Source organism: Oncorhynchus mykiss, chromosome 1, assembly GCF_013265735.2.
Source record: "Oncorhynchus mykiss isolate Arlee chromosome 1, USDA_OmykA_1.1, whole genome shotgun sequence".
In the NCBI taxonomy this organism is placed as follows: Eukaryota; Metazoa; Chordata; class Actinopteri; order Salmoniformes; family Salmonidae; genus Oncorhynchus; species Oncorhynchus mykiss.
In genome coordinates, this window is record NC_048565.1 from 44,382,226 (window position 1) to 44,409,618 (window position 27,393).

Below are 27,393 nucleotides of genomic sequence, written 5' to 3' on the forward strand. Positions count from 1 at the left end.
ACGACCCCACCCTTAACCTTGATCTACCCTAACCCCTTTAAAAATCAATTTCTATGGGACAGGGACGTCCCAATGATTCCGTATAGTAAGGACCCCACCCTCAGCGGGTTCGGGATTAGAAAAAAATGGTTTTCAGGGGAAATGGAAAGAGAGCCTGTGACGGGTCTTCCGCTTTTGGACATTAACAAGGTGACAGCGGAGAGTAAGAGGCGAAGAGAGAGGGTATACTCCGCCCAAAATCTGTCCACGAAAATAATATCACAAAGACAGGACTTTTTGTATGGTCAATGAGTGTCAAATTTGGTCAACAACATTTTTTTATTGCTAATTTGCTATGTGAGGCTTATTTGATCGAATTTAAGTTTTGTAATGATTAGGTTGTTACAAATGCACTGATATAAGCAGGGGTGAAAGTAGGTTTTATTTCTTCCAGGTATAGGACCTCAAGCACGTGCCCCACATTTTTCTAATGGACCTGATACATACAGTACCAGTCAAAAGTTTGGACACGCCAACTCATTCAAGGGTTTTTCTTTATCTTTACTATTTACTACATCGTAGAATATTAGTGAAGAAAAAAAACGATGAAATAACAAATATGGAATTTGTTATTTCAAGTCAGTTAAGAACAAATTCTTATTTACAATGACCTACACCTGCCAAACCCTAACCAGGACGAAGTTGGGCCAATTGTGCTTCACCTATGGGACTCCTGATCAAGGCTGGATCATGTAGTAACCAAAAAAGTGTTGAACAAATCAAAATAGGTTTTATATTTGAGATTCTTCAAATAGCCACCCTTTGCCTCGATGACAGCTTTGCACACTCTTGGCATTCTCTCAACCAGCTTCATGAGGTAGTCACCTGGAATGTATTTCAATTAACAGGTGTGCCTTGGTAAAAGTTCATTTGTGGAATTGCTGTCCTTCTTAATGCGTTTGAGCCAATCAGTTATGTTGTGATAAGGTAGGAGTGATAGCACTATCTGGTAAAAGACCAAGTCCATATTATGGCATGAACAGCTCAAATAAGCAACGAGAAATGACAGCCCATCATCACTTTAAGACATGAAGGTCAGTAAATCCGGAAAATGTCAAGAACTTTGAAAGTTTCTTCAAGTCGCAAAGACCATCAAGCGCTATGATAAAACTGGCTCTCATGATGACCGCCACAAGAAAGGATGACCCAGAGTTACCTCTGCTGCAGAGGATAAATTCATTAGATTTAACTGTACCATAGATTGCAGGTCAAAGAAATGCTTCACAGAATTCAAGTAACAGACACATCTCAACATCAACTGTTCAGAGGAGTCTGCATGAATTCCCAGTCATGTGAAATCCATAGATTATGGCCTAATGACTTTATTTAAATTGAGTGATTTTCTTTTATCAACTGTAACTCAGTAAAATCATAGAATTTTGTTGCATGTTGCGTTTATATATTTTTTTCCAATGTAGAATCCCTATTAATTCAATAGCTACTGTGAGCCTAGTCCTAAAGATTCACCATTTACATTTTTAAATAAATGAGCTTTTATTGTGGCATTAACACAACCAATCATGATGTTGTCAAAAAATCACTTCAAAGGGCTCCTTTACTAGGCTTTCTGCTCAAGTTCATCCACTAGCAACATATTTCTAGCCTCCAAGCAGTGATGAATCGAAAGTGACATCTGTTACACAAAACACCTGTAAAGAGTAACAGCATTTGGCGATTGTCAGTTGGTCAAAATGTATGCGTCCACTGCTGTCCACGTGTGTCTCTGTGTCGGCCACTCATCTCTGCCTTGGCAAAAATGTTACGTAATCCTCGAACCACATGGCATTTTGGAGTATAGGCTATACCATGCGTTCTCAAGTCCATTCCCTAACTTTTCATGCCTTGGACATACATAATGATAAATAATAGTGTAAAAGCCTAAATTTTTCTTGACATTTATTTGTATTATTGTGATAGGCTCATGTATTTTTATTTATTTTTAAAATCCTTTTTATTGGTTGATCTATTTGTCGTTGTTGTGTACTTTTAACACTTTTTCTCCCAAATGTTCATGATATCGAATTGGTAGTTACAGTCTTGTCACATCTAATTATTTTGTCCGGCTCTGTACCTAAGAGTACCGCTTTACTTTCACCGCTGGATATAAGTGGACACACGTGGCATTTCGTATCTTCCCTTTCATTGGCTAGAAGGGTCCCACCTGATCTCGCCTCCTCCCGCCTGCCTTCCATCTTTGAGGATATACATTTCAATTGTTAGAGCGGACACTCGACTATCTTGTCAATATAATAAAACATCTTTGTTAACATTCCATTTGAACTCCTCCTCCACATTTACTGGATTGGTTTAACAGCGCAAAAGAGAACCTCCTGAAAAGTTTTTTTTCTAGTCAGGACCAGAAAGAAAGGAACACAGCTCAGGCGTTTCTTTCACGCCTGCTACTTTAGGGTATTGTCTACGGGGAATGCACTCTGCAGTCGAGGAAATATATAAAAAGTGTGAGATAGCATTGTATAAATTGTATTTAATTTCAAATGAAGTCAAACTAATTTGTCTGTACATAATGTATATTATTTTTTTTTAAATCCATGAGTAATGTAGCCTACATCATTTATTATTTTCTTTCTAACAGTTTGTAATATAAAGGTCCTCAGAGACTTTATGAGTGAGAGAAGATTTTATAAGTGAAAGAGTAAAGCAATTTGTCATAACCATAAAAAGAGCAGAGACAATATATTTAATTCATGGTGAGTTTATTGATTGTACAGCATGCCTTGACCCTTAACACTTTAAAAGGATCCTTTCAGACAGACCAATAAAGAGCTGATTAATCATAAACAGAAGTTATCAATACTGAATTCAACGCTAACTTCGAAACCAACTTATTCACTTACTAGGCCTACATGATCCAGTCCCCCTAAAAAACAGCCCAACAAGAAGCTGCATAAGAGTGCCTTAGGGCCCCCGAGTCAGAGGACAAACTCAGACAGACACCAATATCCCACTTGCTTGAAACCTGACTGATTAGTGTGTTAACACTTCAGAGGACGTCATACAGGGGAAGCAACAGAAATAAACACATTCTTAATAGCAAGTTTTGGTTGGTATTCAAGCAGGGGGTCCGTCTTCTTAACTTTTGTTTTAATACGTTGTTGTTTTTTTGCCCTTAACCAGACTGCAGTATCCTCAGTTGCCCCACAATCTCAGCTCCACTCCACTCCACTTAACAGCTCTCCAGTCCTCTTGGTTTCATGACTACAGCAACCTCTAGTGTTCACCTCACTGTATGTACACAATCACGTCCTACAATCTGCTCCACTAACCATAATAACATACAAAAAGAAAACAGAAATTAGAATAACATTGGACTGGTATGGTGTCAGACTCTTTAAAGCAGAAGTTTATTGAACAGAGGTTGTGCAACCGACATTTCTGAGGTACATTATGTAACTTCTAGTGGAAGGGGGACAACTTAAGGGAAATCCCCCGCTGTTGAAACACACTTCCTCATGTCAGATACAGTATGCGGTGAGCTTTTTGATTGATTGGTTTAGCCATTTTGTATTGGTTTTCCAGACAATAGGACCACCTGGAACACACAGGTCAACTAAGCTCATCAAATCAAGCTTAGGAACCAAAATCCATCGACATTAATTGGAACAAACCATGTAATTAATCATCAATGATATTTGAGACATTTTCACATTTGTCTTTGCAATGACTGTCACACGAGTCTCACAATTAGCACCACCATCAACTTAAACTGACCAAGGAAGTGTTGACTTGTTGTTGTGCACCCTCCACTAGGGTTTAAGTCCAGGCGGGAGCCTTGCATGCTTGCCACTCAACAAGGTCAGTACATTTCACAACAGACAAAACCACTGTGCTTTCTACTGTACTGTTACCCTTCACAGGCTCCCTAAAAAACTGTAGAGTTGTGAGGTATTCAGATATTCTTTTTATGTCCAGTAAACCTGAGGTATAGAGATACCGCAATGTGACTGAGAAAGTAGAGCAAAATAGATCAAAAGGAAAAGAAACATGCTATCTAAGCAAACTGTACAAAGAACATTTCCAGTCGAATACTCATGTCATGTTCTTCTATTACCATCTACTTCAGTATTCTGAATGTATCTCTTAAGCAGTAAAATAATTATATTATAATACAAATGTTTATAAAATAGCAGCACACTCAAGTGACACATCACAACTAAGTAATGTCATTTTTTTTTTTGTATATAAGAATGAAACAAAATCATAGCTTTTAGCAGCGCGAAAAGACAATAATAATAATAATAACTCAATAAAAATATTGACACTTTGATGTCTTGACACCTCCTCTATCTCTCTTCACTTTGGAATACAGTATCTAACCCCTTACAAACGCTCTACAAACTGTTTTGAGGGTCTGGACACCCCATAAAATAAAACAAAACACAAATTGAAGGTGGTCTAAATACAAATTCAAACCTAACACAGTCAACTACTTTGTAAAAACAAACAAATCATCATCTATGCTCAGAATAGAGCTTGCAGAGGAAAAAAAAGGGCGGACATCCTTGACAATGATGAACAGGGGCTAGTTTTGGTGAGGTTGAAGATGGCCTTTGTTTATAAGATTGGTTTCTAGAAAACGTTTTCCTGAAAAACATTTATTTTGAGTAGCCTGCTAAAACACTGAATCCTCATTTTCCCCTCATACCTACCACACATGCACACAAACAAACGTACACACACACACACACACACACACACAAAAAAACACACCAAAACCTCGATCCACCTTTAAATGTAGCAATGAGAATATTGCCTGATCAAGCCTGTCTTGTGCTGGCGATGTACCCTGTGTCAGTCTTGGAAGTGAATTAGTCTAATTCTGACGTCTGGGTGACTGATCAAACCCCATGCCAATGAAGTGACTGAAGCAGCAAATCTCACTGGACGAGAGGGGTACGCGCAGAGATAGAACTTTCATAGAGTTTTATCACTACGGGTTCACAGACATCAGTCAGGCCTGCACAGCCTCGGGGACAGCACAGCCACACAGGGGCATCACCTGAAGACAACAGGCCAGGCTCTACTAGCAAAACCATCAATAAGGTAGAGTTGAACATAGAACAGCTCCATCTTTTTGAAAGAAAACCTCATTTGCCCTCGGAACACCAGATGTTCTATGATAACGTTTTCTGTATTGTTCCCACCCACTTTATGTTGTTGTTGTGAAGCAGGTCAAATAGAAAATTCAAGTAGAACACATATTTTATAATGTGATAACTTCTCAAATAAAAACTAAATCATTAACCTCGTCTGTAGCCTTTATTTTTTTTTAAAATTGGCATTAGTTATTTGTATTACACACGAAAAATGGTCAGACGCTCCTTTCACCTTGCACTCTTCTTTATTTCGGAATGTTTTCAGATCGGAATGTCCTCATGTCATAAGGTGTTAGGCATTATTTTGACACCTGCTTGCTAAGTGGGTACATCTGAATGTGGGAAACCAGCCCTACAAAGTAAAAGCTAACGAGAAAACAGAAAGCATCCATAGATCCCCACACCGTAACCATTTCATTTGTCCATTGGGGAGCGTGTTTTCAAAGTGCTTTGCTGTTGAAATCACAGGCGCGTTGAAACAACTCTATGAGGGACTACAGATGCATTGATCACAAATCTTCCCCTGCTCCAATACATTTTCCTCTCTTCTAATGAACCCAGAAAGTTCATTCTCAAATAATGAGTCTGGTTTTGATCCTAATTTGCCACCCGTGGCCTCAGTCTGCCCAAAACGCAGAAATCAGATAGATGTCATATGAGGCCATTAGGCTCCTCTCCTGTATCTTTCAGCAACTCCACTACATCTCCTTCCTCTACACAGCAACATGCTTCTGGACTGCAACAAACCCTTTGTTTCCATCTATACCTGTCCACCCCCCCAGACCCCATACAACCACCACAGACCACAGGCCTCCCCTCTCCTCTGAGATACTAATGTACCATCAAGAGGGGCACACACTCCTCCCTGCTGACGCTAAGCAGCCTGAAGCTCCTTCCGTAACAAAATAACAAAAAAACTCAACAACAACATAAAAATACAAACACTATTTGATTGGTATGTTGGCAGTGAAAAACACAAACACCTCGAATGAAACTTCTGAAAGCAGATGGTCCATTGCCAAACTCCTCTAGACAAAAATGAGGGAACACAGCCGCCCCTCTCTCTCTCTCTCACCCACTAAGTGGACTCGGACCCCCAGCTTTTTGTCGGCCGACAACGCATATAACATAGATGCCCTGCAGAGAATGAGTCTTCTGCCTGTTCCATAGTCTACCACTAGTCTAGTCTTTCCACTCAAGCGCCAAGCCATAACACTTCCATACACATACACACACACACACACACACACACACACACACACACACACACACACACACACACACACACACACACACAGTTGAGCTGATACAAAACTCACATCATGGCAGTTACACCCACCCACCCACACACACCCACACACACCCACACACGAACAATCAGCCTGACAAAAAGAGCTTATTGACATCTATTACTCTGTATTCACAAATACGTTTCTTAATAATAATAATCATAATAATGTAATTCACTATTATATACTTGGCTGTTCCATGGACCCTACTTGTCTCTTTCTTAGCACAACACTCTGCAATTCCTGCAAAGTGCTCCCCTCGTCACCAACACACAGCCAAACTATGCCACGTTGAGACCTGCCATTCACGGTCAGCGGAGCCCTTACTGGGCTCCTATCTCTGGCAGACCAACATTAACCAAAAGAATGAACTAAACAACACAGAAAAACCTTGCCCCGATTGTGATCCCATATATGCAAGCCTGGAATGGTCTCCCCAAACATTTTTCAACTCCTCATTAAGCTATTGTTGTCTTATTCGATATAACTTTATTATGGCTCTACAATCAAAAACAGAACGCAACATATAACTGGCTTGCCTTCTGTATATCTGAGGCACCATAGAGCGTCCATATATCAATTCATAGCTTTTAAAGTATATCTATTTTATATCTAAAAATAGCTTTCCTTTCATACAATACATGGGCGCATGTTTTTATATAACAAAATAAAAAAATCTCTAAAAAAAATTAGCAAGCATTTTTTTTCAAGGGGTAGTTTGTTTTTGTTGTTTTTGTTTTTTGTTGTTTTTTTTATGCTGATTTGATGCGTATTCCGGATGCGCTGCTTCTCTTTCTGCAGGCTCACAAGTTGATGTCGCGAACATCCGTTGGGGTGCTGGACTGATCCAGCTCGTCCATGGTCTTACTGCTGGGGCCACGCTGGACCTGCTGCTGCTGCTGTTGCTGCTGCCGACCCTCTCGCAGGCTGCTCACCAAGACCCTCTCAATCTGCTCCTGACACTCCTTCAGACAGTCCTGCAACACACAACCAAACAGACATGTCCGTCAATATAGGAACCGTGCACAGTACACATGGATATGCAAATACCATACCAGATGAACATTATATATATATACGCATGCACTCACACACGCACACACACACACACACACACACACACACACACACAAAAACCTCCCAAATTATAGCCAAAGCAAACATTGGAATATTTTGTAGATTACTTGATTAATATATAGGGTCACAGCCACTTATCTGCCTGTTATTTTACAAGGTAACTTATCCTTTCCATAATACATAGCCCCAGCCCTGACAGTGACACAGACCTTCAGTCTTCAGTCTCCTGACTGTAAGGAGCCCCTGGGAACCGGGTCCATGCAGGGTTTGGATGACCGCTACCCTGCCTGCCGCCCCCACAGACAGCTAAGGCTGAGCGGAGAAGAGGACCAGGCCAAGCATTACCTCAGCCCACTATGGCCCAGCACTGAACGCCTCCCCCATCTCCCTATTCATCCCACGCACAACACACCAGTAGCCTTGACAACAGTGAAAACACAGGTATAGGCCCCAGTGCTGAAGCTCAGCTATGTTAATTACATCCACTATCCTGTGGGAACACAAAGGTGGTGCTTTTTTAACGAGAGCCAGTCTCTGCCTGCAGGGGGCCACCTGAGAGCCAGGCAGATTGGGTTTCAGCATCAAAGAGAGCCGACGGAACCTGAGAATCCTCCAGAGAAAGCACCCTCTCAACACTCCTGAGCCCCCCGTCAGCCTGCTGTGGCCTCAAGGTTCAGCTCTCAGGTTGGAAGTATTAAATAGGAAGACTTCTGATCTGACTATTAACATAAGATTGCCCTGTAATAACTATGCTTATGGCTTGCAGTGTATGACACTGCTGCCCTCTGGTGGTTTAAAATAGCAATGCACACAAAGCCTTTCCTCCCCCTGTCCTCTGTTGGTCTTAAAGGCCCATTATCAAATCATCGCTGGGTAATTAAGTACCTTACTATATTCGTTTTCCATTAAAATTATCAAAAGGAAAAAGTTGCTTTTTAGCAAAAAACTATTTCTCAAACTAACATTTTGCTAGGACTGTCTGGCAGAGAGATTTAGAACTCTCTTGGTTATTGGTTAATTAACTAATATAGCGCTTGGAGATGTCCCCAGGCAAACCAAAACCCCACCCACGCGAAACCTGCTGATTAAAAAGGTAATGTGTCGATTGTATTTTCAAACAGGAACTATCAGAAAAAACACACTGACCAAATGTTCTCACACTTTTACAGCGTTTAGTTTTATCAGCGGTTGTTCCGATATGATAGAAAACACAGGCAAAACTACATTTTGACTGCACTGGGCCTTTAAGCACATAGGGGTGGTTGTGGGAAATATGACTGAGAGAGCCCCATGGCCAGAAGCTTATGGAGAGGGGAACATTCCTTTGACATTTACAGGTAATTTAAACCTGATGGGCCACTGTTTGAACCTGGTTTATATGGCTTCTGGGCCTGGGCAAGTGTTGCCTGCTGCCTTGGTGAAATGAGAACAGAGGCCTATCACATGGGAATTGCTCCTCAGGAGTTGAACGTGGCTGAGTGACGAAAGGTCACCGTGTCAAAGGTCACAATGCCAAAATCTCCAGGAAAAGCCTTGAGCTAACGAACGCCACATCTATAATGCACTACTTAGGCTAGATTAACTGAGCATATTATTATGATTCTGTATTTGCGCCCAATTGAGGACAAGGCAAATGAATCAGATCAATGGGCTCAATTCATACCTAAATAACAGTTAAGACATTTCTTTGATTTTCTACCTGTAGTGACCCTGGATGGGGACAGATGTGAGAAGGCTGTGTGAGGGCTAGGGTTAGTGGGCCTAGGAGTGGGGCTGTAACATGTTGAGGGGGCCTCAGGCGTCTGGCCTGGAGGAAACCCGACCGTCACCCAACTTCCCACCAACATGTGCTCCATTAGTTGTAAAAAAAAAGAAGAAAAAAAAAGCACAAAACATGTTTTGTGTTTTACCGCAAGAATGCAGTTCTTTACTTCTTAAAAGACATTCCCCTCTCTGCTGCTCTTTATAGCTGCAGATTGGACCTAATGCCAAGGCCCACAGGCTTCATTTGAGAACCTTTAATGGCTTCAATGTGTGACTACTGGAAACACCAATATTGTTTTCAGATAGGTTTTTAGGTATCTAGATACTAAGGAAGGCAGCGCTGGAAATACACTGGAAACAAAGTAGGAATTCTGTACCCAATCCTGAGTCCCCATTCCCTCACTGCCACCCCTTAATTCAAGTCCGACACCAACAGGCTCCTGAACAGCTTCTTCCCCGAGCCATACGACTGCTAAATCACTAACAAAATGGCTAGTTGACCCTTGTATTTGATTTTTGCACTGTCTCTATGCCCACTCACATGGCCCTACACACACTGACGCACGCACGCACGCACGCACACACACACACCATACTGACGCTACACACACGCCCATCCACTCGCAATCATCATATACGCTGCTGCTACTCCGTTTATCTTATGCCTGATGCCTAGTCACCTTACCTTTATACAGTACAGTATCTACCCCTACCACTCCAGTATCCCTGCACATGGGGTAGCAGGTAGCCTAGTGGTTAGAGCGGTGGACTAGTAACCGAAAGGTTGCAAGATCGAATCCCCGAGCTGACAAGGTAAAAATCTGTCCCTGAACAAGGCAGTTAACCCACTGTTCCTAGGATGTCATTGAAAATAAGAATGTGTTCTTAACTGACTTGCCTAGTTAAATAAAGGTAAAATATATATTTTTTAATTGTAAATATGGTCCTGGAACTGACTGACCCTGTATATAGCATTCTTACTTCTCATGTTCTTGTTATTTTTTATTCTTTTTACCTTATGTTATTTTTAGTCCTACACTGATATTGTTGACGTTATTGTTGGGTTCAGAGCTAAAAAGGCGTTTCACTGTACTTGTGCACGTTAAAACTTGAAACTGAAACGGAACTCCACCCAAAAACAGCCACATCTATAAAGATGATTTTGACAGTCTAATCAAACAGCCATGTGAGGAGGAACCACGCTGCTCGGATTATCCACGGGCATCCACCGTGACGTCACAGCGCCCAAAGGAGGAAGTCGAGCAGACCGCCAAAACCAGAGGGAAAAATGTGTGAAACCGTGGAATTTTTGAACTACTGTACCACACTAGGCAGTGCTACTCTGTGCCGAGACCGAGGCTGAGACAGCATGCTGTGTGTTTAGGAGGTGTGTCATGCCCTACCCTGGAGGGTATGCCCAACCCATGACCCGATGTAGAACCCATGACCCATGACCCCATGTTGAGCAATGTCATGTTTGAGCATCACAAGGTGCTATCCCATTCCCTTTGGCTATAGTTCTAAGAGTGACAACCACATTAATAGATACATCATTGTTCAATATACACAAATTCCAGATGAAATTAGAAATAACTGGCTAAGAGAAGATCGCAATGTGAGTCAGGAGGGCTGGATGATGAGCGGAGGGGCGCAGGAAGGAAGAAAAGGGAGAGAGGGGGTCAGGGATAGAATGAAGGGGCTGTGGAGGACAGGGGTGTGTGTGTGTGTGTGTGTGTGTGCGTTTCCTGTGTCCTGGTGAGCTACTCTGAGAGAAAAGATGAATGGGAGAGAGGGAGAGGGGCAGCTTGCCAAGAAAAGCAGACAAAAACGAGGAAACAGTATTCTAGCCCCTCCGTCTCCCCCTTCCTCTCTTCCTGTCTCAGCCTGCTGTGTGCTAGAACAGAGAAGGACCTTCTGCGCATTGAGCTTCAATGGATGTTTCAGATTAATGGAGCTACAGTATGTCTTCTGTCAAACCACTTTCTATCGTCCTACCTTTCACTGGCAATGCTTCCGGCTTCTTGGATGTTGAGAATCAAAACAGACGCACCAAATGGCAGACGGTAGCACCGTAGATGTCAGCAAAGCAAAAAACCCAGCGACAGAGAATCCCTCAGGTTTTACAGGAAATCCCAACAAATCGAAACCTCCTAAAAACACAGTTTTCATTCTTCCCCCGTGCCAGCCTCTTGCCCATCATGGCTTGGCGTGAAGTCTCACTAACTGGCTGCTGTGCCCGACTGGCTGCTCTCTGTGCCACACCAGGTGTATCTAAGGCTATACACAAATTCCTCTGGGCGGCGGCAGGCGGCGGGAGACGGTGACTTGGCCCCCTCGCATGTCCTCTCTGAAAACCTCCGGCTCTGGACACCACAGATGACAGTGGGGTGCCAAGGCATCGGCAGCCAGACTTTACTTCATATTTTGCCTGGCCATCTCCGTCCCAGCTCTGTGCCATCTCCCCAGCCGGCGCGCCAAACCAAATGTGTGTGCACTTTCCTACTCCGTTTCGTACCACACTGATGACTGTGTTCAAATCGATCATTGAGGTGGCGGTAGCCATTAGGATCGGAGCACTAAGTCGCGGAGCTTGGAAAAGGTGGGGTATGTGTGACACAACCAGTAATCACCAACTCCTGTTTTTCTGTTATAGCGAGACCATAGACAGAGCAGTGCTAAGTCATTGTCAAGCATCTTCTTTCCAAAAATGCTGTTCTGGCTACTGTAGCAGCGTTGTACTAAAGCTCCTCGGACTCGTGGCATACGTTGCATCACAAGGGGCGTCCCTGCTCTGGTGTTTTCTGAATCCATGGCCTGTCTGCATCCAGGAATGTGAGGAACTGATCATGGAGCCAGCAGTCAACTCCCTTGCCTCAGACCTAACACCCCTGGGTCCCAACACACACACAGAGGGCCTGTGCTGCTTAGGCCAGCTATTTGTTTTTCCTCGGCTACGGAGCAAGACTTCAGCAGAGATGCATTATTGGGCATGAGAGAGAGGGGGTAATCATCGCAAGTGAGGCGGGACACTGGCCATGCTTCCCTGGTGTCCCTTTTCACACTTCAACAGCTTTCTCCCCTCCTATCCTCCTCTCCCCACAGCGGGAAAGGCCTTGTGAGGCTCAGAGTCCGTCTCTTGCTCTGTCTGGCGTTAAGTTTAGCCAGAGAGGGCCAACCAGAACAGAGGCCCATGCAGCCTTGGCCTCCCACCCTCATGCCCCTAGGTCTCCTCTTCCCCAAGCCACAGCAGGGTGGACTGGCATTACAGGCCCCCATTCAGGACAGAGCAGGCAGCCCTCAGGTCACTCAGTCCGGCCTCCCAGGAGGAATGGCCACAACACACGATCCAGGAATGTTAGGATGCTACCGACAGACGAGGTTAGCGCCTGACATCAGGGAGTCTGTTTTAAATGACAGCACTGTTAACCACCCCCACCCCGCACCCCCAGCCCGCCCTCCCTCACCAACCCCCATCCTGCAGACCCTTCCCCCACCCCCGCAGATAACCCAGCTAGCTCCGCCCGCTCCCCTTCTGACGAAAGCCAGGCACAGGAGCCAGCTGAGGCCCAGCCTGGATGTCTGTGTTTGGACTGAGCTGAGCGCCCCTCCACCACCACCCCGCCGCAGTGCTGCTCTCCCCCCAGAACCACACATAGGGCGGCCTGGCTCTGCTTCCCCAGTTTGCGTGGATTAACAGCTCTTTTATATCAGGCGTGGGCTGCTGCCTGGGCTGTCAGAAACTAACCTGGATTGAAGGGGGAAACCACAGGATGTCATTTCACTACCTTTGCATAGCAACTCCATGCAGATGTGGCATGTGACCTTTTAGGATGAATTAGGTGAAACATGAGCTACGTTTCGATTGACAGACCCTGTCAAAGGCTGTCTATCAATCGTAAATCAGTGGTTGAGGTATTTCTGTATGGGCTGGCGCAGCGGTCTAAGGCACTGCATCTCAGTGCAAGAGGCGTCATAACAGTCCCTGGTTCAAAGCCAGGCTGTATCACATCCGGCCATGATTGGAAGCCCCATAGGGCGGCGCACAATTGGCCCAATAAAAAAAAAATCATAATTTGCAGGAGATGCTGATTGGCTGAATGGATCAAAGACTTAGTTGTGGTTCAACTTTGACTCACATATTTCAAATGAACTTTACTGTAAGTGCAGGTACTCAGATATACCCAACTGAATAATGCTTCTGAGAAAGAGTCCGTGAATAGACGTCAACCTCTGCTCTTACTCTACTGATCAGGCTGAGAAAATATCCACCATTTATTTTTTTTATCATTTGAAAGAGCATTCTCCTAAATCAGATTTGGATAGAAAGACAGGTCACTCACCACTTCAGTGTTGGTGATTTTGGCCAGTAGGTCTGTGAGACTGTCCCCCCACTGTGACTGGTCACCCGAGTCCAACTGGAGGCCACAGATAGCCGCTCCCACACTGCCTGTGGCGATCATGGACGGGGGGTACATTGCGAAGTTGAAGTCTGTCGGAGGACAAAAAAAACACGCTGATGAGTCATATGCAAATACACGCATGAAAAAGTTGTACTTTAAGGCTAAATGGCTGTAATGGAGGAAGCATTTGTCCATCTGCTCAAAAACAGTTCTATAGAGGTAAAACCGATTTCAAAAAGGTACCCAGCAGTAAAGCTTTAAAACATGTCCATTTTAGAGGAACATATCCCCCGTTCAAACACTTTTACACTGATTCACACTTCCAGAGATACACACCACACACACACACCACAGGTGAGCCATCAAATGCCACTACATTTAATGAGTGAGACGTGAATAGTTTTCTTCAAGGGACACAATAGGGGTACAGACAGTACGCTCCCCCTAGAGACAATCTGATTGGCTAATCTGGCGGTCATAAATAATCCACTTTAGCTCTGGCTCCCACTAATGACCAGGGCCCTGTGTAATGAGGGTTGTAAAAAGAGCTGAAAGGCAAAACCCCAAACCCCCCTGCTCCTCCACCCTTCTGCCCCAATCACCTTCCCTGGTCTGGCACCTTTTCTTCCAGCTCCTGAGTAAACCGTGCGCTGGCTGAAAAAAAGCCCCATAGCGCTTAGAAAGGGTGGGATAAAGATCCACAGTCCCTCTGCCAATGCTCACTGCTGTAGGTCCTTTTTCCACGTGTGGTCACAGGCGTGCGTCTCAAAGACCAATAACCTTGTTAGCTCCCCTCACTGTCATTCATAATGCAAATAAGACTTTGTGAACGGGCCAGGAGACCAGGAAGGGAGAGAAAAAAAAATCCTTCTACTCCTTTAAGCCTGTCACCCCCCCCCCTCCAATTTCTTCCCTCCATCACTCCACTGTCTATCTCTCTTCTCCTGTATTTTTGTCCCTTCTTTCCAGAAACAAGCTGGTTGAGGTGACATACATGCCCAGCTCCTTGTTACTACAACAGCCAGTGACCTGTGTTATCGGAGCTCCTATTTATTTGCATATTGATTGAGTGCAGCCAGCGGCAGGCCTGAGAGAGGAAAGGCAGAAGAGTGTGTGGCTCCATTGTTTGAAATCATCACCTCATCTCACCCAATTGAGAGACCAGGCAACAGACCCTCTCCACTGATACCAATTCTATCCGACGGCTGTACAAAGAGTAGTGGGGGAGGGGGGGGGGGGACAACGCTCTGCTGCACATTGCTCTCTAGTCCGTGTCCGGGCCCTTTTGGAGTTTTTGATAGAAGAAAAATGTCGCCCTCCCACCTCCCCCCACAGCTATTGCACTGTAGCCGGACCACCTATGGGCTTGAGGAGTGGACAGGGCCATAGAGAAACAGCCGGCACATTTACATACTGCCATACTCCACAGCAGAAGCAAACTGTGTGTGTGGCTCTGAAGGGGAGTGCTTCCTTTTCTCTTTATTCTCTCTCCAAATCAAAGAGGTAGGTCCTTTGATAGCAGCCTTTTTAACGTGCGGAGCCAGGCGCTTTCTCATGTTGTGGCTCAGTGTTGACAAATAAATTAACTTATTATACACCCCTGGGTTAGCTGCTGGGCCACTGCCACGGGCCGATTTATCAAAGACAACCTCCAGCCAACAGGAACGAGGGCAGAGAACCCAGAGCTTTACATCACGACTTTAACAGCAGAGCATTCTATAGTGAAAAAAAGGGACAAAGGCATACATGGACCTATTGTAAGCCTATATGTGCGCACGCTCACGAACACACAAAATAAGCAAGGGGCCTAAGTGGGGCAGTGGGCAGCAAGCAGGACAAGACAGGTCTGTTGCAGAACAAGGGGCATACGCGTGCAGCCGACGGAGCCTGTCACTCTGGGGCTGGTGGGTCAGTGGTGACTGCTGCGTGTAGCGGGGGAAGAATGGCCGTAACTTAGGCTAGCCTCATTGATATTCATGCAGAAGATAAACAGTGTATGTAGCCTGAGTGGGGACGCCTGCGACGGAAAGCTCCCTGCGAGCAGCGGCTGGCTGGCCCGGCCTTCAGATCTCTCACCCCCTCCACAGCATCCATCCCTAGGCCTCCTCTCCGTTCCACTCTGCTCACCCAGCCTGCCTGCCTGACCTGCCATGCTCACCAGGGCCAACTCCTGGGTGGGTGAGATGCACTGTTTACACATTTAAACTTGAGTAACAGCCAAAAAGTTTAAAAAAAAGAATGTCTAGCGCAACAAATCAAAAGCCTGTGTTCTATACAGATGTGTATCATTAAAGTGTATTATTATTTTCCTTACTAGGTACATTTTGAGGACCTGGGCTCTATTGATTCATTAAGGTCATAGACAAACATCATTTTGGGGCCTGGCATTATGCTGTTTCTCACCACTAATGGAGAGGGCCAGGTAGCCAACACAACGTTCACAGACGTTTAGTTAGACTGTAAACTAGCATGGGTTAGAGAGATGAGGCACTACAGGCTTCACAACTGTGAACTTTGACTTGTATTGCAGTATGCTTACTGTAGCATAGAAAGAGAAAGTTCCTTTCCTATGAAATATTCATCTGCCACTCTTATCTTCGCAGGTTTCATAACGTTGCCTATTCCATAATAGCAGATCGACTCCAACTGAAAAAAAGAAACCCTGAAAGACGAAAGGAGTTTTGGGTCACCACAGCACAGCCCCAAAGGCACAGTGATTTGCCAGAAACAAAAACAGGAATCCTCCTTAACGGTTGGATCCTGTAACAACTTGCTTCAGTGTTGCACCACCGTGACCCAGAGACTTGAGCAACAGCACTCTGGCTTAGCGTGGGAGGACGCAGACCCCTCCGAACTGGAAGAATATGAATTGGCAGCTTTTGTTTGGAGCCCAGTTAGAATCCCTCATCCCTGGCTTTCTGTTCTTGTGTTTTGTTTCTAGACAGGATTCAACCGATAAGATTGGATAAACAGCTGACCCGAGGCATCTTTACCCAGAAACCCCAGCTGTGCTCAGGGAGATTTCTCATGTCATGAGAACAACATTCAGGTCAAACTCAAAACCCACCAGCCACTAACATTTACTTTACTTCCAAACCTCAGATGTTATTCCTCGTGGATAATGTCCGCCCCCTTAGAAAAAAACTCCTAACATACACCTTAGCCAAGTACATCTAAACTCAGTTTTCACAATTCCGGACATTTAATCCTAGTACAAATCCCCCTCTTAGGTCAGTTAGGATCACCACTTTATTTTAAGAATGTGAAATGTCAGAAAAATAGTAGAGAGAATTATTTAATTCAGCTTTTATTTCTTTCATCACATTCCCAGTGGATCAGACGTTTACATACACTCAATTAGTATTTGGTAGCATTACTTTTAAATGGTTTAACTTGGGTCAAACGTTTTGGGTAGCCTTCCACAAGCTTCGCACAATAAGTTGGGTGAATTTTGGCCCATTCCTCCTGACAGAGCTGGTGTAACTGAGTCAGGTTTATAGGCCTCCTCGCTCGCACACGCTTTTTCAGTTCTGCCCACAAATTTTCTATAGGGTTGAGGTCAGGGCTTTGTGATGGCCACTCCAATACCTTGACTTTGTTGTCCTTAAGCCATTTTGCCACAACTTTGGAAGTATGCTTGGGGTCATTGTACATTTGACCCATTTGGAACCAAGCTTTAACTTCCTGGCTGATGTCTTGAGATGTTGCTTCAATATATCCACATACTTTTACGTCCTCATGATGCCATCTATATTGTGAAGTGCACCAGTCCCTCCTGCAGCAAAGCACCCCCACAACATGATGCTGCCACCCCCGTGCTTCACGGTTGGGATGGTGTTCTTCGGCTTGCAAGTCTCCCCCTTATTCCTCCAAACAAAACGATGGTCATTATGGCCAAACAGTTCAATTTTTGTTTCATCAGACCAGAGGACATTTCTCCAAAAAGTACAGTGCAGTTTCAAATTGTAGTCTGGCTTTTTTATGGCTGTTTTGGAGCAGTGCCTTCTTCCTTGCTGAGCGGCCTTTCAGGTTATGATGATATAGAACTGGTTTTACTGTGGACATAGATACGTTTGTCCCTGTTTCCTCCAGCATCTTCACAAAGTCCTTTGCTGTTGTTCTGGGATTGATTTGCACTTTTCACACCAAAGTACGTTCATCTCTAGGAGACAGAACGTGTCTCCTTATTGAGCGGTATGCGTGGGCCCATGGTGTTTATACTTGCGTACTATTGTTTGTACAGATGAACCGCGGTACCTTCAGGTGTTTGGAGTTTTTTCCTGATGTCCTGGCTGATTTCTTTTGATTTTCCCATGATGTCAAGCAGACGCACTGAGTTTGAAGGTAGGCCAATTGACTCAAATGATGTCAATTAGCCTATCAGAAGCTTCTAAAGCCATGGCATCATTTTCTGGAATTTTCCAAGCTGTTTAAAGGCACAGTAAAATTAGTGTATGTAAACTTCTGACCCACTGTAATTGTGATACAGTGAATTATAAGTGAAATAATATGTCTGTAAACAATTATTTGAAAATTACTTCTGTTATGCACAAAGTAGATGTCCAAATCGACTTGCCAAAACTATAGAGACATTTTTGGAGTGGTTGTAAAAAAAGTTTTAAGGACTCCAACCTAAGTGTATGTAAACTTCTGACTTCAACTGTACAAGTACAACTTCCGACTACACCCGACACAGCCAGAAGAGGACTGGCCACCCCTCATAGCCTGGTTCCTCTCTAGGTTTCTTCCTAGGTTTTTGGCCTTTCTAGGGAGTTTTTCCTAGCCACCGTGCTTCTACACCTGCATTGCTTGCTGTTTGGGGTTTTAGGCTGGGTTTCTGTACAGCACTTTGAGATATCAGCTGATGTACGAAGGGCTTTATAAATACATTTGATTTGAAGTAGGTAGAGGCTCAAATCAGAGACTTGCTAGGACAAGTGCAACGTCTACAAATGAATTCCTTGGCCTTATGGTGGATGTATGGGCGAACTGCTCCCAGTCTTTCAGATGAGGTGCTGATTACCACAGTAAAGTGAGGCTAGCTCAGGACATTCCATTCTATGACACACGGTGTATCACATTCCTGTGTGCATACTGTGAGAAAGCTTCCTCCATTCCTCCATTGATGCTCAATGGAGTTGGAGCGGACGGAGACGGAGAGAGGATCGTTGGATGGAGGAGAAGGAGGAGGGCAATTTATTGGATGCTCTGACTAATCAAATCGGAAGCTTTTTCAGTTAACACACACTGGTAATAAAGATGAAGGACCTCTGCCATGCAGTCCAGTAGAGTCTGAATCGTATCTCACTAGAGAAGCTATGGGACTCTCCAACTCTCCATCCAACAGGCATTCAGGAAGAAAATGAGAGGGCATATTTGAGATACCTAACGACTGACTCTCCCTAAATACAGCAGGAAACCTATTTACACGGTATTCTACACTCTAATCAAGTGCTTGGGGAGCCCAAGAGTGTCCAAACAGGCTAACTGACAACCTGATGGGGTCTAACAGATCCATTGTGTTAATCCATCTTGCCTATTAACCCGGGTGGACTTCAGGGGTTCGTGACACACTAGTTTAGGTCACGGTCACACTAACTGCTGTCTCCTTGCATGTTGCAGCAGGTCTCTTCGACCATGTTTGACCACACGGCGCGGTATCTCTCAGGATGACTCCAGTAGAGTAGGATAGATCTGATTATTATCAGACATGTTCAGGCCTATCTGTTTCGTTCCCCAACCCCGTCTTTAAGTCTATTGAAAGAGAATGGGACAAGAGACCAGGGGGAGGGGAGGGGGGACAAGCAGTGCTTGGTGTCTCTGTGGAAGAAGGAGGCCATAATCTCCCTTAATGAGCTTGTTTCTCCACCATTATCCTGTAGGCTGCCCTGGGGAGAAGCTGGTGTTTCCTATGGAGTGCCCCCGCTGTGCTGACCCTTACATGCTTCTGCATATGAAATGTAGGGCCGGATCTTTGTCTCCTTTCTCCTGGGCTCTAGCAGAGCCCTAGACTATTTGCATAGTGCTGAATGGACCCTCCCGCGTTATTAATTAATACTGAAACGGCCTGCGCCGCTTGGCCCGCCGTCGCCATTTGACCAGATCCCCACCGAGTGCCTCGAACGGAACTTTTCCATCAAAAGAGAGGAACCATTAAAAGGAGAGGCGTTTTTGTCTCTCCACCTCTCCTCTCTCTTTCTCTCACTCCCTTGAAAACAGAAGGCTTGGTTTATGCAAGTTTCCCAAGAAGAGGGGGTGGAGGTGGGGGTGAGTTCAATCTCTTCTATGCATGAAATACTGAGGCCCCAGGTGATCCTTTGTCAACTCTCTTGCAAATAGCAAAGCCTTAGAAACCTCCTCTTCTAGCGTCACCTTCTCAGCATGTTTGGAGGGGGATTCTCTGGGAGGATTCTCACCAAATAGTTGAGTTGATTTATGGCTGGGAACGTTGCACAAAATGGGTTTTGAATTCCCAGAGATCTTCGGATGCAACAAATTGTTCAACTCACTCTTTGCCTGGATACAGATCCGAGTTCTGAGGAGAGTATTCAGACAAAATGGCTTGCTGCTAATCCCAGTTATCTGCAGCAAGGCTCCCTTCTGCAAGACGTCGGGAAGACATCTTCCTCCACGAGACTCGTATATGTATATCCACTGCCTCATTGAAGCAATTAAGGACAAAGTGCACTGGGAGCCTTGCACAATGTTGCTTTGGGAATAGGTCCGATCACTGACACAGTCGTTCCTCACAGTAATCTCTCCATTGGCACAGAACAGAAAGAAGGAGAAAATGAGAAAGAGAGAGAGGTAGGAAGAGAGCGAGAGAGAGGGAGAGAAAGAGAGGGAGAGAAAGTGAGAGAGAGAAATGGAGAACAAGAGAGAGGCAGGAAAAGAGAGTGAAAGAGAGAGTGAGAGAGTAGAGTGAGAGAGAGTAGAGTGAGAGATGGAAAATTCCATGTCTTCAATGGGACTCTGGCCAGTTCCCATGGAGACCATCAATGTGCTCTCCGTCTTTCACAACATACACTATCAATTGCACAATCAGAAAAGGGATTCCACATCAAAAGTGGCAATGTTTAGAGACCTGTCACCCCAGCTCCCTTCCATCCATCCATACACACACTTCTCTACAACCACATGGATCTCACCCATAAAGGAGTGTAGGGATCATTCCTGTGGGGCCAGAGGTGGAACACTGGGGTTGAGTCCGGGGGGGCCTCGGAGGGAGAGGGAAGCCTTGCTGCAGCTCTGGATCCCATTACCCCCCATACTGCTGGGGTGTGTGCTGGGAGAACCTGCCCCACAAACACTCCCTGAACATGGGAAAGTCATCATGCCCCCAAGCAGTAGGGAGGCGTGAGAAGATGGGGAGACGAAGAGAGCGATGACGACATGACGTGCCTCACTATCCGGCACTGCAGGAACAATATACTCCTCCTATTTCTCTTTTTTTTTGCTCTCGCCCTCCTCCTCCTCCTCTCCAGTTCTTCAGATCATATCTCCTGTCACTCCCACGGCTCAATGTTTGATCTTAAAGAAACAATCCAACCTGGAGAGCAGAGGAGACAATGTCCAGGCCCCACCCCCGTCAGGTCGTCCCTTGGTCGCGGAGCACACGGGAACACGCAAATGTCCCTTAAACCAGGCCCCTGCCCTTTGAAGTGTCACTCCATGCTCTATTAGCCACTGATATGCCTCGAGAACATGACCGTACCAGACGCCACAGCCGGGAGAGAGAAACATGACGGACGCGGACATGAGACCCTCACAGGTACACGTCCTCCATGACACATGCTTTTCTAGGCCGCACACATTTACACAAGGAGGTAATACATCTCACGTAAGTTATAAGGCGCGACGACACTGCATTGACGGGGCCCACAAAGCAACCTGAATGGGGCTCCTCCAGTCATTGTTGATCAGAATGGGATTTTGATTTTGCGTCGAGAGAAGGGGAGACGGGGATATTTTGCAACAGCTGCAACTATGTTGACGCAAGACATCAGCACCTAATTGACTTGGCAGCACATCCATTATCACTCTGACTTGCAAAACGTGGCTCGGGAGCCCAAAAAATAAACGCAAGACAAAAGTGATATCAGATGGCAACCCACATCCCCATTGGCTCATCTGTTGAGAACGTAAATGTTTCGAATCAAATGCTCTCATTGTCCCCCAGAGAGACTTTAGTAACAAGACAGAATGCAACATTGATTCCTGTCGTACCTGTAGCACAGAGGGCAATGAAGGTCTGCACGTGTTTGCGTATCAGCACTAACTTCTCCTCGGGCAATGGCAGCTTCCTCACAATGTGCTCTATGAAGTCATTTGGAGTGACAGCCGCCAGGTTCCACTTCAACTTCCCCAGCACCACCAGCTCCCACTCCTAAAACAGAAAGTGAGAGAGAGGAGAGACTGTGTTAGGATGAGAGAGGCTATTAGGCTAAACATTCTGTATAAACACGGCACCACCCTGGCTGACACCGAGCCAGGCCCGAGGAGGCTGTACTGTGTGTGGCAGGCTGTCTCTTTGCCTGTGTGAGCCCCTAGCCTTGCCCTAGCCTTGCCCTAGCCTGGCTTACCCTGGCCTACCCAGCATAGAAGGTGGAGTGGTTGAGAAGACAAAGATCATTATTATATTACTCTCCCTGGCTAGGAAAAAGAGCAAAGCAGGCAGGCTGAGGCAACAGCAGCTCTGACACCCGAACACAGGTGACCTCACAACATTCGTCTAGTAGTTTGGCATATGGGACTTTCCTCCGGAGAGACCTGTGAGGTCTGGGGATTGGATGGGGGTGGAGGGGGACTCTGAGACTAGCTCTTACTAACATGCTCAAGCCAACAGAGGCAATGAATGGGTTCCGAGCTATATGGCTGACCTTTTGGTCAACTGTCTATGCAGAATGAATGACACAGTATCAATTTGACATGTACAAATGCATGACAAAATGCACAGCAAATAGGTTAGCACAGGATAGCATGGTTTTACCTTCGTCATTAGCTGCTGGGAGCCATTCCATTTTCCACAGTTATGGCCTGCTTTGCTACTTTGGGCACCTAACAATTCATTTCACCCCATCTATATGAACATTGATACTGCCTCTGTATTCGATAATGTTAAACAAACGCCAAACAGAGCTAATTTACAACGATTTATAGCTCACCAGGAACACAGACAAAACAACTCTATACCTAATGTTGGACATTTAACAGCATAAAAGTAGATGCTTCAAATAAAACAAATGCAACACTATAAGTGACAGATTCACCAGACCTAATTAACTTTAACTTTCAACTGTGAGCTGTAGCCTCAACTGCCCTTTCCCAATGTCTAACAGTAATAGCCAATGACATTTAGGCCAAGTTTAATTTACATGGGGGGGGGGTTATGTTTGAGTTGTACGGTTGCCCTCGCTTTCTTAGAGAAGAAAGGGTGAGTAACGGAAGGAGCTGGTGACTAATTTGGGGGGAATTGTGTGGTTCGGACTGTCCTTGTGACTAGTAGCTAGTGATTTTCCCCTTCAGAGAGCCACATGGTTCTTAGTCATGAGATGACGCCGGTCCAATGTGGCAGCCATTAACTGCTCTCAGAGCTCCATGACACAGTAACTCTGGACCGATGACTAAATTTGATTCCCAATCTCAGGTGAACTGTATCTCTCCTCTCTTCTGAAAGGGGACCACACACTGGATGGCGCAAGCGGCACTTAACATCCAGACGATACTTCCCTATGATATCCCCACTTCAGTTTCACAGGGTGTTGCATTTCCCTATCAACTTACATGGAACGGTTGCAAACTGCTAAGGTTCAGTGTGTCACTTCTTAACAATACCACAGATACCGCTGTGAAAGAGGCCATTGACAAATTTGATTCTGCGGTTAGAATTCAAGGACTCAATTAGGAATTGTATGGATAGATGGATCTGACTACGACCTAACTCTTGTCCGCACTCCGCAGTGCGGAGTGTCGCCCTCTCTCTCTCCCCAGACAGAGAGACAGACAGAGAGAGAGACAGAGAGAGAGACAGAGACAGACAGACAGACAGAGAGAGAGAGAGAGAGAGAGAGAGAGAGAGAGCTTTGCAACACACCCTCCATGCAGTGCTTCCGGGTCACACCTTCTGGGTGACATTGTGGTTTCTTTTACAAGAAATTGTTACCAAAGATGGGGCCAAAAAACTATCACATGGGCTGAGCAGCTGATCTCCTGTTTCCTGTGCCTATTTGTGAGCCAAAAGACTGCCTTATAGAGAAGCTGGCTGTGAACACACCCAGGCAGCCCACATGAAACCATCTCAAGGACAGGGTTCACCACTTCTCCTCTCACCCAGGCCTAAACAACATGAGTACGGGTGGATACAGCCCAGCCCAGCCCGGTTCCCAGCTAAAGGGAGTTCTTCACCTGATGTTAATCCTGCTTCTGTCAGCATGTCATATAATGACAAACAATGATAGATAGTTGCTGAGGTTGTCTCGCCTAGCCAATAAACTGGTCCAGGGCCTGTCATCACAGGGAATGGCTGGCATCTCCAGCCCATACCTACTTAGTAACAAAGAGTTGGGATCAGCAGCACCCCATCTTAATTAACACTGCCGCTGGCTGCAGGAATCAACTGAGGAGCCAGGCCAGGCCCAGGCAGGCCCTGAGCTCTCAGCCTCCACGGCTGAATCATATGTGACTTATTTCACATCACGAGTGGGATTCACTGTTGTTTATTAAAGGATGTTTATAAAACATTGCAGAGGAAATACTTTTCCGATGTGAAAAACAGACTATTTAAATGTTCACCTCCACCGCTTGGGGGTGAACTATCTAACAACTGGTACGTCTGGTCCACCATGACCCTATGACCTTGCCAAGGGCTCTAACTTTGGGGTACCAAGGACTGCAGAAATAACCATAACCAAGACAAGCAGGATGTGATCACACCAGGTCAAGTGAAACCTTGCCGTGAGCACCCACAGCCAAGTCATCCAACTAACAAATCTCATGCCGAATTGTAATGTCAAAAGTATTGTATGCATGTAATAAACATCTTTATTCTGCCACATTGGAAAATGTGCTTTTTGAAACAGGATCTACAAAAAACAGTAACAGTGTCCATTCTGTGAGGACAAACCTTGAGTGAAGCAAACTTTTGAGGTTAACGACAAAACTGTGTTTGCCAGGACCATCAAAATGTGAGACTTCCTCTCTGTAGACTACAGCCTCTGAAGATCACTCACTCGATCCAAAACTTGGCTTCAATTCAACACTGACCTCGACCTACTGCAAATACTTGCCACTAGATGGCGATGGAGACCACTGTACAAAAACCTACTGTACAGTCCAATATTACAGAGCTCTTGGGGGACAAACACTCTGGGTCCTACAGTGATGGGGCCAAAAATGGTCATATAAACAATTGATTTACATGGAATCTAGGTTTGCTGATAAATCTAGGATTGCGGATGATCTCCATGAATCTCCATGCATGTAAACGTAGCCAACATAGTTTTTTACAAGAAAATAATATTAATACATATAAAACATATAGGTGGCTTTTGAGATATGGCTCATAGCATAAGCATTGATTACATTAACAATTAGCTATGAGTTTCATAGAAATGTTAACAAATGTCATAATAACAATCTGAAATGGAATCATTTTGTTGGCAGAAACCAACTGCTTACCAGCAACTCCTGTGGTCTGATGGAGTTATCTGTGTAGATGCAGAGTTTCTCTGCAGTTAATGGACGAGTTTCTTTCAGTTTGGATGCAAGGAACATGCAAACTGCTCCAAGAAGTTGCAGATTACACTTTCTGGTTGGAACCACGGCTAAAAATCTGTCCAAGTAGTTCATTGCCAAGGGAAAAACCTCTTCCTCACACTTCTGTTCTTCACAAACCTAGAGAGAGAGGCGACAATGTGACAATGTGCAGCATTTGGCATCATCAAATTCCAGTTATTTCAATTAAAATGTCAATTGTTCAATTCATGTGAAACATAAAAATCATAACGAAATGATGGAAATAATGTAATAGCCAGATATGCATATCCATTCTTTGAAACGCTTTGGGACTTGGCCAAGAACTGAGCCCAGCCCAGAGTCGTTTGTTGCGACATCATCAATACATTCTAAATGGATTATTTTCTATGTTTGAAAAAGGTCTCCGGCACAGGCTGTCAATGCACTCGACTTCCTTCAGTTCATTCAGTAAGAAATGAATACAAGTCACAATCACCCCAGCCAAAAAACACCCAGGCACCACAGTAGCCTATACGGAAACTCTTTTTTTTCCTTCGTCATATTTTCATAAAATATTTAAAAATATTAATAAATTGTCTACATCTATTGTTTTCACATCATAATGAACACCAATGTCTTTCACATCAGACCCGACAATTGATAAACATGACATTTGAAGTTCAATGCGAAATAATTGTCAAATTGAAAACGAAGTAGCATGCGGTTGCTCTCGAGTGCGTCACCGCCAGTTCGAAATCTTTTTTCCTAAATTAATATAAAATCTTTAATGAATCCTAGTTAAATAACTCTTACATGAAAATAAAGCTCAGACGGTCGGGTTTCTTTTCAGACCATTCTCAACTGATTATGTCAAACAAAGTGTAAAAAATCTAACTTAATTCCTGGGTGACGGACTTCAATGCGGAGACCAGAGGAACAAATAGGCCCGCGCCCCTTCCGCGATCCGATATTTAAAAAATAAATAGAAAATGTTTGCTACATATTTCGGCATATTTTCAATTATGACTATGTAGTTTAGACACTGCTCTTTCACTCTGGACACTTTTCAACTGCTGTTATGGCGTTTATGACACTGTAAAATCGTCAGAAAAACTGCAACAGTTCCAATAGAAACCAATATGGCGTTAGAATATAGGCTAGAATAGGGCAAGGATTAACTGCATACGTGTGCATGGAAATATTTTGGCAATCTAAAACATAACAAAATAATCCAGGGCACATTTCATAGATCAGACATATGCAAAGAACAACTTTATCTGGTGATATACACCACTGTAACCACATGTCTATATATCTCTATCAAAATCGTCGGTGACTTGGTTGAAATATGCTACAGATAATAAAATCATATAAATACGAGTAGTTGATTATATGCTATCACGATTGTCTATTTGGCAATGTGATATGCAACCCTCTTTCTCACACCATGCAAACCTGACAAAATGACAGTGAAAAGTCCGATGTTAGTGTTTTGAGATGAGTCGAAGGCACGGAAATAGCCTAGAGTTGAAGTGTTTCGGTACAAACCTCCAGCATCCAAGTCGCAACCATCCTCCTCATAAATGGCTGAATATCTTTCTGAACGCACTTGAAATAAGAACATTGTGGAAGAAAACGTTCTTCAATGGTCAACAGGCTTTGTAATACCCTGTCATCACACAGAAGATTCGGATCAAGACTAGCTCTGACGATGGTGTCCACTTCGAGGCAAAGCAGCTCCATGGTCGTTTCAGTTTTGAAAAAGTTGGGTTATTCTTGTGAAAATACAATAGCAATATTACTAGATGCAAATAAACTGGAAAGAAAGTATTTTGGAGGCATAAAGTGAGACTGCAGGGCTCCCAAGAGTTGTCCTGCCTCTCCTTGCGAACTTTTTCCTCTCCCCCACAGTTCACTTCTACTTTCTTCTGGCTGGATACGTTTGAAGCCTGCCTTTACTGACCATGACGCAAGCCG

At 44.6% G+C, this 27,393-nt stretch overlaps 1 protein-coding gene across 1 annotated transcript; it reads right to left on the reverse strand.

Moving 5' to 3' along the window:
* Positions 1-2,736: 2,736 nt before the first annotated feature.
* On the reverse strand, positions 2,737-27,393 carry LOC110523486 (G1/S-specific cyclin-D2). Its single transcript, XM_021602222.2, has 5 exons — positions 26,965-27,393; positions 25,360-25,575; positions 21,910-22,069; positions 13,624-13,772; positions 2,737-7,419 (listed from the first exon to the last, which is right to left on the reverse strand). Exons 1-5 carry the CDS (start codon positions 27,157-27,159, stop codon positions 7,246-7,248), a joined length of 894 nt encoding a protein of 297 aa, XP_021457897.1. The 5' UTR covers positions 27,160-27,393; the 3' UTR covers positions 2,737-7,245.

What these genes read in the sequence shown, in the direction of transcription:
- LOC110523486 (XM_021602222.2), bottom strand. Translation starts at nt 27,159, where the DNA reads ATGGAGCTGCTTTGCCTCGAAGTGGACACCATCGTCAGAGCTAGTCTT. An exon ending in TCAGACCACAGGAGTTGCTG is followed by an intron (nt 22,070 to 25,359) that starts GTAAGCAGTTGG and finishes TTTCTGTTTTAG; the next exon opens with GAGTGGGAGCTGGTGGTGCT. An exon ending in CATTGCCCTCTGTGCTACAG is followed by an intron (nt 13,773 to 21,909) that starts GTACGACAGGAA and finishes GTCCTCCGACAG; the next exon opens with ACTTCAACTTCGCAATGTAC.